Below are 18,302 nucleotides of genomic sequence, written 5' to 3' on the forward strand. Positions count from 1 at the left end.
ATAATTAAAACGTGTTTTATTCCTTATTATGCAAAATTTACACTTTCAAATTATTATTTTTTATAAAACTAATATAACTTATCAGCTAAAAATAGTAACGAACTATAAATTACTAAATACATATTTTTTGTTGTCGAATGACGACGACCAGCAGTGGTACAACAATACGATTCTTAAAGCGTTTTACAAATACAAGTATTTATGGCATTTGAATAGTATATATGGTGTAATACAAAATTATAACTGATTTTTTGATACGGACATAATGAGCCAATAATAAAATAACATTTGCGTGGACAAACAATTGACAATAATTGTGGACGAAATATTATAACATTTTGGTGATATTCTTAAAAATAGTATATCATAGCAAATTTAATATTTCTGCACCTGCCAAGGTTCGGATTTCCCGTACAAAATCCTATTATTATAATTATAAAGAAAATATTTCATATATTATATTATTAAAGACATGCTTACAGATAAATAAACATTTATTTTATTTTAATGCTTTCATTGTCTCATTCAATGTATGTTGATTTATCTTTGTCGACAGGTTTTTAAGTACTTTACATTTTTTATATTTTGTATACAACTGCGTTTCGGAAAACTGTTATTGAATTTGAGTAATCAAATATTATTGTGTTGCTAATTGCATATGTCGTTTTTAATCGCTAATGCACACTATAAATCCATAAATATAATATAGTTTTTGATCTATAAATCAAAAATATATATTTTGTATTACAATAAGATATAAAAAACATATTTAATAGTAACTCGTAATAATCTGATTATTAAAAATAAAATTAAAAAATGCAAAGTGAATCAATGAATTACAGTAAAATTTTTAAAGTCATATATACAATATAATAATATAATAAACCGATACTAACCCTTTTACATAGTTGCTTATTTATGTGTTTTATAACAATTTCTGCAAAAATTAATACATTAATATACATACATATATAAACATTTTTATTAAAATATACGTGAAATATTATTATTCTAATAACGTATAGTGTTATTATCATTATCACTAGCTGGATTTACTTTTATGACATTGTGCTTCTTTACCCATTTACTAAACAAATCATTTTTTTCTCCATCAGGTCCTGACTCTGCATTTGCGCTTTTCCCATGCATCATGTCGAAAAAGAATCTTAACGTGAAAAAGTAGATGAGTTCAAATCCAGACACCAAACTGAATCCCACAAACAGACCCAAAAGTCCTCCAAACGACGCTGCAATTGAATTTGTAACAAACATAAATAATATTGATTTATTAACTAAATATATATAGGAATCAGTGGCATTCGATCAATACATGCGATAAATGCAGCGCATGCCTTGGAATTGTCTAACGATTCTAAATATTAAATATTTTTTTCATTTATTCATTTTTTAATTTACGTAAATATGAAACGTAATTGCTCAGAAAATTGGCTATAGACAACCGTTTCGAAGGAGCGGCTAAAGCCGACTGCAGTGCGAGCGGGCTGTATTATGAAGGTAGCAAAAAAGTATTATTAGGGCTGTTAAAGCACTGTATTGTGTTATTATTTACCTGTTAAATATTTCAGAATTACTTACTAGAAACTTATTTTATGTTTTTTAGTATCGGAAAATAACATATTAAGTCATTTCCCCGATTTATTGACAATGAGAATATTCATACAATATGATATAGTGAAAACGTTCTAGCTTTGTATGTTATCTTCAATTAAAGATGTCATAATTAATTTTGAAAGCAAAAAGAGGTTTTCTTATTTAAACGATTTTAAGAGGAACGCTTTTCACTTTGACGATTCGCCAGTTATTATTGTCTTCTAAGACATTTTCATTCGCAGCATTCTTGAATCAAGATTCGCAAGTAATTAAAAACTCAAGCTTTTCTTCAAAATACTAACGGGTGGTATTACAAACAATATAAATAAGGCATAATAGTATCATTGATTTTTGATCAGGAGAAAAGGACGTTCAAAATATAAAAGTATGGGATTGCTGCACGGATTGAAATATAATAAATCTATATAATACTTATTAAATTCCTATATTCTGTACATCCTTGGGATTTAGGAATTACATTACGACTAAGAAAGTATGTAAAGGAACATTTTAAATACGAAAATTGTTACTATTTTCTCCTACAATAGAATTATTTCGGCTATGTATACCTGTTACTTTATTGCACGTGACTAACATGCTTGCCAAACAATTTTTGCACTTTCTCGCATGCTGATTGGTTAGATTAGTGTATGTGTATTGCGGTGCTTTGATAGCTTTAAAAATAATCTGATAAAATGCCAAACGTAATTAAGTGTATTATGTATATTGAGTATATTCTCACCTAGTAAATTATGCCAGCTTAAAAATACGTCAGTGCGATAGCGGGTACCAACCAGATCGCTGAAATAGACATGCAGAAGGGCTTGGCTTGATATGTTGACTCCTTTGCTAAATAAATAAAGAATGGAACACAAATAAGTTTAAAACGAGGCATATTTACTTACACATTTACTCATTTTAGAATTAATATTATAGCATTTAACGTAATTTCCATTATCCTTCTCAGGAATATTGTCCTTCACCTAATTAAACACATTTGTCAATTTTCCAGAAAGCAAGAATAGGATAAAAGTGCTTAGCATCTGCGCATCATATGATACGTTTGCACTTAGTAAAGGTTTGACCTTCATTCATATAAGTGTGACGTAGTTAATTCTGGCTGGCAGACAATAAGCTGTCTGACAGAACGGCGTTTTCTTTATATCAAATATATTTATGTTTTATTGCGGTAACTAAAATTTACTTGACTCGCCTATCATTGTAGTCATTCGGCTCCTTAATATTTAGGCATTGCACATTGATCTATTTAATGTCAAATACGAGGAGCTTGTCCGATTCGTATTATTTAATTTAATAATTTCTGATTTATGTTTTTGTGTATTTTTTTATTTATTCATGTATTTTAATCATACAATTGTTTTGTTTTACCAAGTTGGAGTCCCCTACTCTCGTAAAAATATTTTTAATTATAAAAACGATATCTGGTAAGATGGCCTTGAACTAAAGCATGTTGTAGGCTGTGAAACTGAAGAAGATCACGATAATGATGATGATTTTTTATCTATTGAGATTCATCGAGCAAGATTTGCTACTGTTTAATCTTAAATAAAAAACTGTATTGTTCTATACTGTCGGTTGAATCATATTATTAAGTACTTGATTGATAAAATCTAACTTATCTCGTTAAGATTAACTATAATTATATAAGGAAAATGTACCATTCATAGTATGAGACCAAGCAATTTCCAATGATTTAATGGAGTCCAAGCAATTTCTAATGATTTAATGGAGTCGCAAAGGTCCTTAAAATTCGCTGAGCCATTAAATAATCTGCGAATAATTTCTTTCTCTATTTTACATATATCTGCTTTCGAAGAATAAGTAGAGGAATCATTTTTTTTGACTAGTTAAAGATTCTGGATTTTTTAAATATTTAATTAATGACATCAATGTCTGGTTTATTCGATTATATAATTTCTTTTTAATTTTCCGTTGAACCTTTTTGATATTTTCCAATTGTTTTAACAAAAATTTTAAGGCCTCTCAGGTAGTCAATAATAATCATGAGACAATGTTGTCAATAACAGTTATTGATATCGAAAAATTTAAATAGCCCTAAATCGTTTAGCAATTTGCCAATTCCTATGCGTAATTTATTTTTATAGGAGCGAGTTCTTAGATCTACACAAAATGTGAGTTTATGAATGACAAATAACTTTTAAAATAATGTATGCTTACAATTCTTGGTAACGGCAGCAGAAGCAATTGACATATCATGATTAATGTTGTACAACACAAGCGTAATAAAACATGTCAAAAGTAGATAAAAATATTAACAAAAGTAATACAATACAAAGGAATAAGTGATTGCCTACACTACGTGCTTGTTTTTTTGACAAAATATTGCAATGGATTTAAAATACATATTATCTAGTTAAATATACATATTTTATATGATATTATTATGTATGTAAAATATTTTCTTACAAAAAACTAAGAGAATTATGAGCGCTGACCCTCGTCAATGTTCCCATCGCCATTTCCATTGGATACGAATAATGTTCACAATCGGGAAGGCATTTACATGAAACGTTATTATATGCTGTTGGTTGAGACGACATGTAGAATGCTGAAAAGAGTTAAATAAAAAATAACAAATACATATAATTATAGGAGCTACAGTTAGGTAATTCAACTTACTTCTTGCTTCATTTATGCAATCTATATCATTAAAATTGCAATGCTTTCGCTTTTCTGTAATATAAATAAATAAATAAATAATTGCACAATAATTTTCGAAGAAGGCCATTATGTATAGTATGGTATATAGTACATTTTGCCAACAAAATCATATTAATTACGATCTTGAACTAACTGCAAGTAAATTAAAGACAACTTTCCCTATAAGTCATTTAAAATAGTCACTAAATAAATTTAAAAAAATATATATATTAGTTAATCTCAAAATATATGTCGTTTTTTAATTTATGTTTTAACAGTCAATTTAGCTGTTGATACCCAAGTATGTGTTTTTTTTATAGAAATAGGTTTTTATATATTTGTTTTTTTAGATCTGTTAAACGTGTTATGAAAACTAATGGATTTTTGTCAAATAAACGGCGTTTTATCGCAAAATTTTAATGGCAAACAAAATACCGACTACGATCAGTTATTGAAACTTGTTAATTTCATTGCTGTAACCTTACTAACCCCAAAACAAATTCACATGTGAAAAACAGTTCTAATGTCTAGAGTCTCCAATTACTCGAACCATCAACTACTCGAGTATCGAATATTAAAATTTTAAAATACTCGAGTACTTTCGAGTATTTACCAAATGTACCAAAATAGATATTATTAAAATTCGTGCACATATAAATAAATAAATAAAATACTTAGTATGTTAATTTTTACAATTATTTTAACTTCACGAACATACTTTTTAAAAACAAGAATGCAAAAAGTGTCTCGAATTTAATATTACTGCTAACCCTTGGTTTTATTATTCCCGTTGTGGAAAAAACCCTTTCTGTTGCTGTTGATGTTGGTCTTATTGTCATTAACGCGTTGGATAAGGCTTCTAATTTATATCTGTTCGCTTTTTATAGATATAAAATTTTTTGAACTCTCTTTTTGTGTTCTCTTCTTTCATTCCCTTCTCTGCTTTTCTCTTATTTTCTTCGACTATTGACAAAATAGCATTTTGTAATTCTTCTTGAATAGATTTTTTTTCTTAACAATATACAATATTCTACTCCTTCTGATTAATGCGAAGAATTTAAATCTATATCCTTCGAAGATGTATTTGGGTGAATCCCTTTCACTCTAGAGCTCAACGGTTCGCAAAGAACTGGCTTTACTTTAAATGCCTTTAAAACACACAATTGTTTTGATTTATATTTTAAGCTGAGGGATCAGTATAAACAATTTACAACACCTTACGCTACAACTGCATAGTCATAAAACCTAAATTTTTTTTTTGTTGATATTTCATATTGTTCATTGCCATAAATTAGATAAGTCGGGACTGTCGAACAGAAAACACAAAAGAAATTTCTCCGTCGTACCCACTAACATAGCCGACGACCGGAACTATGCAACTATGGAACTATGAAAAAATTATACCTGATAGTAACCGCTCTAACTCGGGCATAAACGCCAAATAAAAGCAAGACGTTAACCTTTACCGGACCGAGTTAAAGTTATTTTTGTTTCTGAAATATTTAAAAAAAATTTAATTTCGAGTATTAATCGAGTAATTTTCAAAATACTCGATTATCAAGTACTTGAAAAATAGACAAAAATACTCGAGTATCGAGTACTCGATTACTCGAATTGGAGACTCTTCTAATGTCTAATAAGATGCATTGAAGATAAAAACAAAGATTACAATTCCACCCCTAATTATCTAAATAAATTAATTTATAGGTGAATTATTTTTGGCACGAAATCGAAAATATTTATGTGGAAGACATGTAGTTTCAAAAAAACAGTGCAACTTGTTACATTGCGAGAAAAAATAGTTTGGAAACTGAAGTTGGATTGGCCTTTACAAGCTACTGGTTTATAACCATTATTTAGTTTATAATAGAAAGTTTAAAACATAAAATAAGACTAGTGGTAATAAAAAACATTATACTAATTTAGAAAAAATACAAAAATCTTTAACAAACTAAAATATAAATTTATATTAATAATATAAGCTTAAGAATATTTATAACTATTTAAATTAAACTAAAGTTGTAAAGCTACTAAAAAAATAATTTATGCCTATAAAGCAAGATTTGTTTTGGCATTTTCTGTTTATACTGCAATTAATTTACATCTTATGGTAGTCATCGATTTTTGAGATTAGTGGGTTAATATAATGTTCTTGAGTAATATTTTTATAGTATTTTTCGGTATGTTTATGGCAATGGTCTTATTTTGTTGGTAATAAAAATTTGCTATGATTATTTTTAAGTATGCTTTGTATTATGTGTGTCTCTTTAATTTCAATAATTTTACAATTACTAGTGTTACTTCACACTTCACATTAGTCTAAAAAACAATTTATATAGTTTTCTTTTCTTGTTAATACGCTTCTTCTAACAAATATTGGCTTTAGGTTCGCAATGGCAGCAAGCTTTTTAAACCTGAGATCCACAATACATTTAGTAAATTTAAGCTTGAACCTCAGACCTAATTTAGTTTAAGCAAGGTAGCAAGGTAAAAAATATAACTTTATTGCTTTTGAGCTGTAAAAAAAATAATTTTTAATTAATTAAAAATTAACAGTGGCAATTAAGCCTAAGAGGATTAATGTCACGTATAAGTAAGTAGAATATTCCTACACGCGTCATTAATAAGACGCGATAAACACTGCATCATCTAATTTCATCTGTTGCAAATTTGACGCACTTAATAATCAGAAAATTGAAATTTAATCTTAGCGCTTTACAATTTATCAAGATATGATTTTTAAAATGATAACAAACAAACAATTTGTATTTATTCGGGAAGTGACGTAAACAATTCTATGGAATAAAAGACAAATTAATCTAAAAAAGTTTTGGCTATAATTAAATTGCAATCTTTGATCTTATTTTTTTTAGATTAAATCTCAACGTATTAAGTCATGTTGCCACTTGGAAATATCAGTAAAAAGTTATTTCAAAATAAAATACAGGTAACTTTGAAACATCCCTCGTATTTAACGCTTTATTCCACTTACCATTATTCGGGAAGAAGAATGGCACACAATTGCAAATGCTGAACACGATTTCAGATCGGCATTCTGCCAGACAGTTGTTGTAGCTGTACGTGCTGAACGAGCTACTTTTAGCTTCATTTGAGAAAATGCATTTTCTCTTCTCCACCTGTATTGATCTGATAGCACTCGTGGCATACGTGGCTTCAGCGGTCATCTCCATGAACGTTTCAGTTTTTATTCCCACTAGTTTAGCGGAGGCATTCTCGTCGGCATAGTCATATCCGTCGTGAATGTACACCTAAAATTGTAGTCTATAATGTAATGCTTCCTCTACACTCTCTAGAAGTTACCGAACCAAAGGTCTACCGAATACGGTCGAGGTCGCCGAGACATTAGAGCGGGCAGACCCGAGCTCGACCGAAGTAGCCCCGAATTAACACATTATATTTTCCGTCCTTGCCCAACCATGGCCTACTTCCAGAGAGTGTGGAGGAAGCATTATGTTGTAAATTTGAAATGTCTTTTCATCATACATAAAAGATTAAATCGTTTCAGGGTGAAGTTCAATCAACGAAAAAATATAACATGGAAACTAAGTAGGTAGTAGAATAAATTAAATTGACACACGGTTCAGAATCTTAGACAATAATGGAATTATCTAGATCAGGGCTTAACATTAAGCGAGTCGGGGGCCACATTGAGATTAAAAAAAATCCTCGGAGTGCACTAGTAATTTTTAATGCAATAAGTACCTACAATATTAAGTTATACAAATAAAAAACTTCTATAACAAATATTATATGACATAAATAAAAAAACTTGAAAATAACTAAAACGTTTTTAATTGAAATTAAAGAATAGTAAATATACACGAATAGTAAAGATACACTAATACTACACTACACTTAAAAAAAACAAGAAAAATATAAAATATATAGAAATCTTAAATTTGGTTTTAATGAGACCTCTGTAGTAGTTTGGTTTCGTTCATTAAAGTAGACATATATATTTTGAAATTTGTGGTTGCCAATCTCAATAAATTTTATAAGATTTTTTCTGTCTGAAAATGTGTTTTTCTGTTTGAAAATGTGCTACCGAACATTAAGTATCTTTGATAATTCTCTGCTGATTATAACTACAAAAAAATCTTCTTCCTTTTCACTCATTTCGAGGTAAAAGATATCAGCTTGCAAATCGCACAATTCCAACTGAAGATCAGATCGAACATTCATAATGCTGACAATCAAAGTTTTGGCAAACAGTAATAATTTCATAATTCTTTTTGAAATCTTAAAATCGGCTGTCAAAATCCGCACTTATTGAAACTAAAATAATCAATTAAAAATGATGTCAAATATATCAACAATTAAAATACATCTCACAATATTGTTTTCGTCATATATATATAGTACTCGATAAATAAGTACTAAATATGAAAATACAAAATTAAAAAAATACTATATAATAAATCTAAAGATCTTGAATAGAAACGTAAGCTAACGTCCAAATTACTGGAAATTAATAATAAATAAGATAACGCAACATTATGTTAGTTTACGATTTGCATATAGACACTTTGATTTAACAATTGCTCAATAAAAACAATTTAAATTGTAATTAAAAGCGATATGATTAAGATTATCTTACTTAACAATAAACGGTAAAGTACTTAAACCACTCACATCATTCAAGTATGCTTCTAGGAAAACCTATTGCTTATGTTGATTTAATATATCAACTATTTTTTAGCAATATTTATATTTACTCATAATTAACTAGGTATTCTGAAAATAATTCTAGTTGACCTTGTGTTTCAGTAACTTATATTTTAAAAATTGAATTTTGATAGGAAGTTATCGGGAATTTAAATATTTGATACCGTCGACCAACTAAACTATATTTGTGTTGTTTTGTGCAAATTTAATATGTTCTTTTTTTGTATAGACAATAATAAATATTGCTCTCGGATTACATAAAACAAAATTACAAAGGTTGATTAGTAACATTCGAAGTGGTCAAAAACAAAGCTTAGTTTAATATAATCATCAAAACATTTTTAGAAAACGTTTCTTTGTGCCAATAACACTTTCAAGAAAGATAGTTGTTGACAACACTTTTCAAGATGTAGAACTATTTATAAATAAAAATAATTATACACTTACCCGAACACCTGCTGTTCCAAAAGTAGAAGAATAAAATTTTTCAGGAACAGTTTTGATTAGCACCGAAAGTGCCGTTTGATATCCACAAGCGGCTATCCTCCTAGGTTGTTTTCCATTCAAAAATGCAATATTTCTAAAAATGTAAGTCGTTACCATAAAACTGTTAAATTTAATTATTAGAACGCTAATTCAACTTATTCACTTTGGAAAATTTGACTTGATTGCCGCGTGATAGTTGAAAGAACAGCAAAGTCCTTCGATAGAGTTGACTTTTTGAAATAAGCTTTCACAGCGAATAGTCGAACCTTTCCAAGAGCACCTCTCCAATATTTCTTTACACGATGGAGTCATTCGTTCAAACAAGTATTTCATCGTTATATTGTTGTAGTCGAGAATCGATTGTAACTTTCTCAGTTCATTTTTCTCGGGGTCCTTAAGTAGTATGTTTCCCAAAAGACCTGGCATGTACCTCAACTGTCCGTATATGCCATCTTGTGTCTGATTTAAGATTGGCGGAATGATTCTGTAAATTAGGATGGACACATTCGATACATGCATTTTTCTAAAATATAAAGGGTGAGGCACGAATGTAGCTAAGCAGACTAAAATGAACATCTTTCATATTTTGTATTGATATTATTGACTGTTATTGCAACTATTTGTAAGGGCTAAACAAATTAAATTTAATTTTTTTATCAACAGTAAAGGAATTCGGCCTAACCGATGTTTATAAACGAAAAGGGCGACTTTCCGTTAGCATATAAAAATGCTAATTTGTAAAGTAGTTTTTGTGTTACCCAGAGTCCTGAAAAATATTATTAATTTGTTCTGATAATTGCTTTGAACATCGTTGAATTTCTCAGAAATAAAAATAACAATAACACAAATAAAACATAAGCTAAAATTTAAAATCTCGTAGTAGTAACAATACATTCATAAAAGAGAAAATTATAGTTTTTTACGCGTTCTTTACTAATTAAACACTCAAAATGCCTTGCATTAATAATCTTGTCATTTTCGTCAATGTTAACAAACATAAAAGCAATAGCATTGATACTTTTAATTATATAGGCACTAAGTGCCATAAATGTATAAATGCAACTAGGCCATAAAATAAAATCATAAAAAGCACTAATTAAATTCTGAATTAATATGTTCAACCATTGCAATCTTGCTGCTGTAGTTTTACAAAAGTAAAATTTACGCACTCATATGTATTATATTTATTTTAAGCTTAATTTATTATCATATAAAAACAAATATATAATTATAAAAAAATATTACAAGTCTATGACATAGAGTGTAAGTATTCAATTAATGCGTAAACAAGCGGGGGAAAAATAAAAAAGTATTTTAGTAATATTTTCGGAGTTCATCGTAACAAAAAAAAATACGTAATTTTACATTCAACATATTTTATTTTGTCTTTAATTGTTCATAATTGTGCAATACTAAAATAAAAATAATAAAATTAGCAACATTCGCAAATCATCTCTTTATGTATATACAAATCTAAATTTTATATTAAATTTAGTAGTACATAAAATGATATTTATTAGAAATGTATAATGATATAAAGTTGGTTGAACACTCAGCTGTTGCTCCTTAATCGATTATTACTACCGGAATTTTATCATTTATCATAATCGCATATTGACTGCTAGATAACAAATAACATTTTAATACACACATACACGAATTCTTTCATGCTTAAACAAACCAATTAAATGAATTATTACATTTTCCTAGTATGTACATAAAGAAATTATAAAGATTAGATTAGACGTAATTCGCTTATCATCGATAATATAAAAAATAGATATTCTTCCCCAATGTCAGTATATTATTTTATTAAATAATTAGGCAACAAATATGTTAAATAAAAAATACATATTATTTAATAAATAATAAATAGTTAATTAATAAGCTGCAAGTGCTTAGTGCAGAATTTATACTTTAACAATAATGTAAAGACATCTATGAGAACTCAATATAATTATTAACACAATGTGTAAATATTTTATAGTAATGAATATAACAACAGAATTGTACTTACAGAGATTTTACAAACGATTTCGCATCTTTTATTGAAACTTTATTAAGACTGCAAATCGTGACAGCCGGGAAAGGAATTTTCCATATTGCATAATGAGTACTTTCTATAACCTAAATATAAATATTTAATTTTTATTAAATTTAGCTTCATTTTATTTATACATTAATAAATTTATATTATATAATAGTGCAAGAAAACAATGAAATTTTGCAAACAACTATCACTTTATAAAAAAAAATGTTATTAATATGTATAAAATACATACCGTAATTGTTGGATTTTGAGAATTCCATTGCCACGCAATTATTACAAGAACTATGGCAGCAATCAGGCATGCAAAAACTATGATGCCCCAAAAAACTCTAAATAATAAAATTATATTTTTTATATGACTTACATATATTATATACAAGCTTTATTTTTTTAATCAAAAAAATAAAAATAACTGTTTCATTGAAAATTCAGCATGATGGAATTTACGAATTTTGTTTAGGTTAAATCGAAAGTCATTGTTTAGTTTAGTTTACCTCTTTTAGTCAATGTAATTTAGACATATATTGAATATACCTCTCAAGCATCGGAGTGTTTTCCATAGCAATATATTTATATCCATGCAGTCCAGTCGTTTTGAAAAATTCCATTATATGCCTGGTCAAGTAAGGAATCTTAAACTTTCCCTTGGTCTTCTTATTTTTGGTCAATTTTACAGGATCCTTCAAAGGAGTGGTGTTCCTCTGCGACAGCTTCAGAACGATTGGCTCTCCTTTTTGACCGAACTCGTCATAAATCATTGTTTATGTATTTTTATAAAAATTTTATATTGTTAGAAACTGATGCGCCATCGATGTCAGTTTGTATTCTGGAATAAAACCATAGCAGCATGTCGTGATTGATATGAATCTGATGTATTAGTGTGGAAATATTTAAAGCATATTCCATTTCCGTTTCACATTTATTATTCATACGGTTAATGCTGAATGTCACGAGTGTCACACTACATCACTAGTGCCTTTGCGCTAATAAATATTTTATATACATATCTATAGGCAGGGGAGTTGTAAAAATAGCTATAAATTACTTTTAAATATTTATTGTTAATTGGCACAGTTACTCAAGTATATATTATTTAATTATATTTAATTTTAACATAATATAAACAAATTGAAACATCCTCTTTTTCAGATTGATAATTTATTAATGCTGTCATTCGTTTAATACACATTATTAAAGTTGCTTCCTACCCTTGTAACTAAGCATAAGTTCTCAAAGTTGTATACTTTTATTGTTTGCCTTTTTCTCGTATCTCGAATGAAAAATGCTTTGACATCTCCTTCGTATTCGCACCGCAGTAAAATTTATATTTATTACCACATAACTTAATTTAAGTAATTATCAAGGTACCTAAAACAATAAGCTTTTTAAATGAGTATTACTTTCACCAATCAATGTAAAAATCGATACAATTTCTTAATTTAAAATTTGATGATAGCTACCAGTGCAAATGCAGCGAATAAATTGTTACATTATTGATGTGCAATGGAGCACAGCTGGTTGCTAAATTGTCAGATTTATTAATTGTATCACCCTTCCATTAAACAATTAGGCCACTCAATAAGGATTACATTATATGGAAAAATGCTTACAGGCGTGATAATCCTAATCTAAACCCCGGGAACGAAGCCAGTTTCGGCATGTGATATTCAAAGTCCAAAATATAAATGATGCTCCTTTGTTAAAATGGAACACCAACCTGAGTGAACACATGCATTCTGGATTGTCATCTAAACGGCCGTTCCTAATCTGTTCTATCTGTTCTAAAACTCATCACCCTTTTGTAATTGGCCGTTCTACCGAATGGAACGGAACACAACATCTCCTATAGAGGAGACCATACGTATAAATACGCGAGCAACCAACGATTACATTCTCAGACACTCCCTCAGAGACTTCATTTGACACTTCTACTAACATTCACACTTGAACATCCTCTTTGGAGTTCAAAGCATCAATTTCAACTACGGACACACCCACGGAAAACGTTAAGTATAACTATCATATACAAACTGACATCTGTTGCGAACTTTTTCTCTCTACAGAGTGACTTAGATTTTAAATCTAAATACCTTTAAGTAGCGTTGGGACACAATTCGCTGATTTCTCGCAGATAGTTGCACCATAGAACCATAAAGGAAATATAATCACTCCATCCCATTCTCCCGATATCTCACTACCTTCCACCAATAGAAATGATATATAATATATTCTCAAAAGAAAAAACTATGAAAAATAAATATAAGCTCTATTTTCTCAGTTTAACGACGCACATTATTAAATCAATTATCACATTTGCAAAAGTAAACACTAAATAGCCTCTTCATGAAGTCTAATGGTAAACATTGCGGTAAAAACGATTAACTTATTCGTTCGAATTCTCGCGTGCATCACATAGCACACATAGATATTTATTTTCAAGTGCGACATCATTATCCGTTATTTTTCACACGGCAGAGAATCAATAAAAGTAGCCGCTCGTCCGAAATACGGCGTATTTTTTTTCATTGGTCGCAATGAAATCTTCATGTGTTGGAAAAACGCTGACTGTCCTGCTGCTGTCGATATTAATGCACTTCACCGATTCGCAGACATCAATAATTGATGGAGGAAACAGCACAAGGACTCCCAAATGTGAGTTATATATTTTCACTTATGGGGTGAAAATCAAATTTCATTGATATATGTATATTATAAACAACAATGGTTCCAATTTGGTACACCCTAATATATTAGTCTCTCTTTTCAATAAATATAATTTATTTTAACTATTTGTTTATTTTTCAGTTATTACCAAATTATCTTAAAACTATACTCTATAATCTAGCTAATATTACATGTATGAATGTATATCAGTCGACGGTTTCAAAATCTCTCTTGAATTATTTACACGCTTGGTCGAAGTGAATGTAGTTTTTTGCTCCCCCACTCTCGTAATTAGATTTTTATTTACTTTTTCCTTATTATTACAATATTTTGTTAGCCGTCAGAACATGTGGAGATTTGGCAGCACTACACCTTCCATATTCCGCTTACTGTTCTTATCAATGCAATACAATTGAACGACCGTTGGGGATGTTAATCCCTTAGAATCACCTGTCCGGGTGGTTGTCACAAAATTAGTTTAAAAATTGTTCAAATATCCTTATCCTGTTCTGAGTTATTAAAGGCTAACATATTTGAAAGCTTATAAGACTCAAGCATAGATATTATAGTACATCTATTTTTAAAACATAATTATGTTATTTTCAGTTTTTCCATTTTCTTTCTTTCCACTGCAAACCATCATAAGATTCTTAAATACAGAATGCGGTTCAAGTGCAGCTTTCAAAGGAACTTGCTTCACACGGAGAGAATGTTCTGATCTAAGTGGTCTATCAACTATTCGATGTGCCTCCAAAAGAGGTGTATGTTGCATTAGTGAGTACCTTCTTATTTGAGATTTTGGTATTATGGCACAAATATTTTTTTTATATTGTAAATGAATCAGTTCACAGAACATGCGGTGGAACTTCGAATGTGAACAACACTTACTTTAACAATCCAGGTTATCCAGCTGCTTATGGAGGAGGTCCGGCGTGCACTATAATTGTCAATAGGTGTAATGCAGACATTTGTCAGGTGAATTTAATAACAAAATATATATACATTTAGCACAGCGAACCCATTTGTATAAAATAATCACATGTGCGAAGTTTATTTCACCTACTGTGTAATATAATACTCTCGCATACTAATCTGAATGAAATGTGTGTTTTAAATAATGAATTTAAAAAAAAATAGCTTCGTCTGGACTTTTTGGACTTCTCTCTATTCCAACCGGATGCAACGGGAAACTGCGTAACGGACTTCATTACTATAACTGGTGGGTCATCTTCAGTTCCGAGAATATGCGGGGAGAACAGTGGCCAACATGTATATATAAACTTTAATGGAAATGCTCCTATTACAATTACAATCGGTGCAAACGCAGCCTCCAGTTTTTTCAGAAGATGGAACATCAGACTGATACAATTGGCTTGCAACTGTCCAACAATAGGTATTTTGACTTATTAGTTGAGCTCAGAACTCCCTTGTGGAACTAGTGAAAAGTAGGCTAAATGAGATGTAAAATGATAAGGAAATACGAATCTTTCTTTAGCTCCAATGTGTATAGATGTCGCATACTTCTTTACTTCCCATAAAATAACTAACAAACTCACAATATACTATACAATCACAATTACTTATTTTCGAGATTGCTTAATAAATCTACTGAAATGATCTGTTTCTGTGTATTGCCTACAACTATCGGCAAAAATCTAAGCAATCTTTTAACTCCCTAAGTTCTAGATTTCCAATATTAAATTTAGTTTACTTTTGCAATAAGCTACAGGAAGTTTAATACGTAACCCAGAGAAGAAGTTGTGAAACTCAAAAACCGGACACAACTTACCAAAACCGGAGAGGTGACAACCCTAGTCAGTTACCTCTTATACTTTTTGGAGTCGGTGACAAAGTCCCTCAACACAAAAATCTAATTCAACATCGTCTACACTACCAAAACTAGAATTTTTCTTCGGTATTTCTAAGTTTAAAAAAAATACTTATGATCTATTTCTAATTTTTGTGTTTATGGAATAAAAACTGAATAAGATATATATATGATAAATACATGTATGAAAAAGTTCTTTAAATATTTAAAATCCCTACACATATAAATTAATGTTTCCATTCTTACTCTATAATAGTCTTACAGAAAACAGTTTTAAATGCTAAGCTCTTGTCCATTTTTAAACATACTGGGTCTACACCAACTTGTGATACGACCTTGTCTTTAATAAATAGACTTAAATTGTAGATGACAAATTTAGTCCAAATCAATCATCAAAATCAGTTACAAAATCATCGTTGGTCAGTATCATTAATAGTTTAATTAAAGCGAAAGTGAAACCTATGACTATTGATAAAGATTACTATAAAACATTAATTTCTATGAGAGTATTGCAGCGTTACATAGCCACTATCATCTTAAATCTACTTCTTTTAAATTCATCTTGTATTGATGGAAAATTTAATCTACTCCCCATTTTTCAGCTCCAAGTGGATGTATGACGTATTATAGCGGAGCGTCAGGCACAGTGAAAAGCTTTAATTATGGAACGTCTCCAAATCAAGCACCGGTAGATCCACAAAATGCAGTTGGAACTAGAGAAATGGCCAATTTAAACTATGGAGTCTGTATTAGAGTAGAAGCAGGATACTGCAGAATCAGGTGGTACACTCCTTCAGACGATAGATACTCTTTCACGGTATCCGATCTTGCCGATGATGTCACTACAGTGGGAACTCCTCAAGGCTCGCTCAGAGGCGATGTTTGTACGACAGATTTCGTGGTGATTCCAAATCCGACTGACGAGCAAATGAATCCCTTAAACGTAGATAGGTTTTGCGGAACAGGATTCATTCCAATATTAAGTTAGTATATTACTACAAAATTAATTAATAAAAATCATAATATACGTATACATGTTGTTTTTCAGCTTCTGTAAAACCATTTGTAATGAATGTTATAACTAATGCGAATGAAGGCACAATACCAGGAATGATGGATAGTGCCAACAGAGGTTTTAAATTAAATTACGCTCAAGAACCATGCGGTTTGTTCTAGATCTAGAAACTGGGATATATGAATATTGTAAATATGTAAAAAGATAATGCGTAATAAAATTATATTTTAATAAGACACAAGTTATGTTTTTAATCAAATTTCCCATCAACGAAAAAATAATGAATACATATGATATATCAGACATTTTCTTATTTATATAATAGAAGGTTAACTTACACTAACCTGCGTTTCACTGCCGACAATGAAAGTTTTGCCTTCAGTGGCAATCAGCTGAGAGCGAATTTCTGAGACTGTCAGTCGTCTATTACGTTTGCTAGTAACTATGATGTATTGATCCCGTTGTTTAGACGTTACTCTGGGTTCTGGTTTCCACTTTGAAGTGTATCGCGTAGTATACTCTTAGATTTAATATTTTTAATTGTCTATTGTACTGCTGTCTTTGTCTTTTCTTGTTGTATTTTATTTTCTTTTTAAAGAGTGATAAATGCAGCCCTATTTTGAAGTGTTAAACAGGTTTTTTTCCCCATGTTTGATCAAGAAATCAAAATTCTAAATGAATTCACAAAATACATTATAACAAATCAACGGTAGGCACGAAACTAAGGGCTGATTTACACACTGCCAGTTGCTGGCATGCAGCGACTGGCATTCGAGCCCACTGACGCCTTACTGTTTACACAGTGCCAGCAACTGAAAGAATTATTGTTGCGAAAAAGCGCCACTCACCTTGCGCCAGTACGGTAGTGTAGTGGAAGGGGGAGCTGGCGTGCCAGTAAAACAAAAATATTTGTTGTGCTGGCGTGCCAGCGGCACATTGGCTTCTTCAGTGACTGGCGTTAAGCGTTTACATGGTGCTAGTCGCTGGCATCCAGTAACTGGCAACCTCGACTGGCACCGTGTAAATCAGCCTTAAATAAAAACAAGAAATGTGTATTTTTAAATATCAATTGAAAAAAATGAAAAGGATCAGTCAAATGCATTCGGTGAATCGCTAGCTGTTATATTAGACTTGTTGTCACGCTTGTCCCTTTTACAACTGTTCACTCGAAATAAAAAAAATACATACATTTCTCACATGCACTCTTTGAAACAAAGACAATATACAAGTAAAATTAGTTTAATTTAAATAATTAGTTTGTTCCGTAAATCTTGTGTTAA

The 18,302-nt window shown here is 30.1% G+C and overlaps 2 protein-coding genes across 2 annotated transcripts; one reads left to right on the forward strand and one right to left on the reverse strand.

The window, feature by feature from the left end:
* Nucleotides 1–3: 3 nt before the first annotated feature.
* Nucleotides 4–17,505, reverse strand: LOC148234168 (sodium channel protein Nach-like). The gene is made up of 11 exons (XM_088188482.1): nucleotides 17,367–17,505; nucleotides 12,050–12,341; nucleotides 11,748–11,844; nucleotides 11,483–11,592; nucleotides 9,629–9,949; nucleotides 9,427–9,559; nucleotides 7,286–7,562; nucleotides 4,273–4,326; nucleotides 4,060–4,201; nucleotides 2,354–2,460; nucleotides 4–1,247 (listed from the first exon to the last, which is right to left on the reverse strand). The coding sequence occupies exons 2-11, from the start codon at nucleotides 12,271–12,273 to the stop codon at nucleotides 1,012–1,014; spliced, it is 1,701 nt and encodes a 566-aa protein (XP_088044608.1). The 5' UTR covers nucleotides 12,274–12,341; nucleotides 17,367–17,505; the 3' UTR covers nucleotides 4–1,011.
* On the forward strand, nucleotides 13,978–17,253 carry LOC148234169 (uncharacterized). The gene is made up of 6 exons (XM_088188486.1): nucleotides 13,978–14,167; nucleotides 14,786–14,953; nucleotides 15,024–15,154; nucleotides 15,317–15,572; nucleotides 16,610–16,990; nucleotides 17,056–17,253. Exons 1-6 carry the CDS (start codon nucleotides 14,050–14,052, stop codon nucleotides 17,181–17,183), a joined length of 1,182 nt encoding a protein of 393 aa, XP_088044612.1. The 5' UTR covers nucleotides 13,978–14,049; the 3' UTR covers nucleotides 17,184–17,253.
* Nucleotides 17,506–18,302: the final 797 nt, after the last annotated feature.

Source organism: Plectrocnemia conspersa, unplaced genomic scaffold (genome assembly GCF_051122295.1).
Source record: "Plectrocnemia conspersa isolate PC_06_02 unplaced genomic scaffold, ASM5112229v1 ptg000006l, whole genome shotgun sequence".
Lineage (NCBI taxonomy): Eukaryota > Metazoa > Arthropoda > Insecta > Trichoptera > Polycentropodidae > Plectrocnemia > Plectrocnemia conspersa.

Bases quoted from the DNA above. Each gene is read 5' to 3' on its own strand.
- LOC148234168 (XM_088188482.1), bottom strand. From the start codon at position 12,273: ATGATTTATGACGAGTTCGGTCAAAAAGGAGAGCCAATCGTTCTGAAG. The intron at 2,461-4,059 runs GTAAGAAAATAT...TTATTTATTTAG, and splicing joins CATAATTCTCTTAGTTTTTT to CAAAGGAGTCAACATATCAA. The intron at 1,248-2,353 runs GTGAGAATATAC...ATTCAATTGCAG, and splicing joins AAGCTGGCATAATTTACTAG to CGTCGTTTGGAGGACTTTTG.
- LOC148234169 (XM_088188486.1), top strand. From the start codon at position 14,050: ATGAAATCTTCATGTGTTGGAAAAACGCTGACTGTCCTGCTGCTGTCG. The intron at 14,168-14,785 runs GTGAGTTATATA...TGTTATTTTCAG, and splicing joins CAGCACAAGGACTCCCAAAT to TTTTTCCATTTTCTTTCTTT. The intron at 16,991-17,055 runs GTTAGTATATTA...GTTGTTTTTCAG, and splicing joins AGGATTCATTCCAATATTAA to CTTCTGTAAAACCATTTGTA.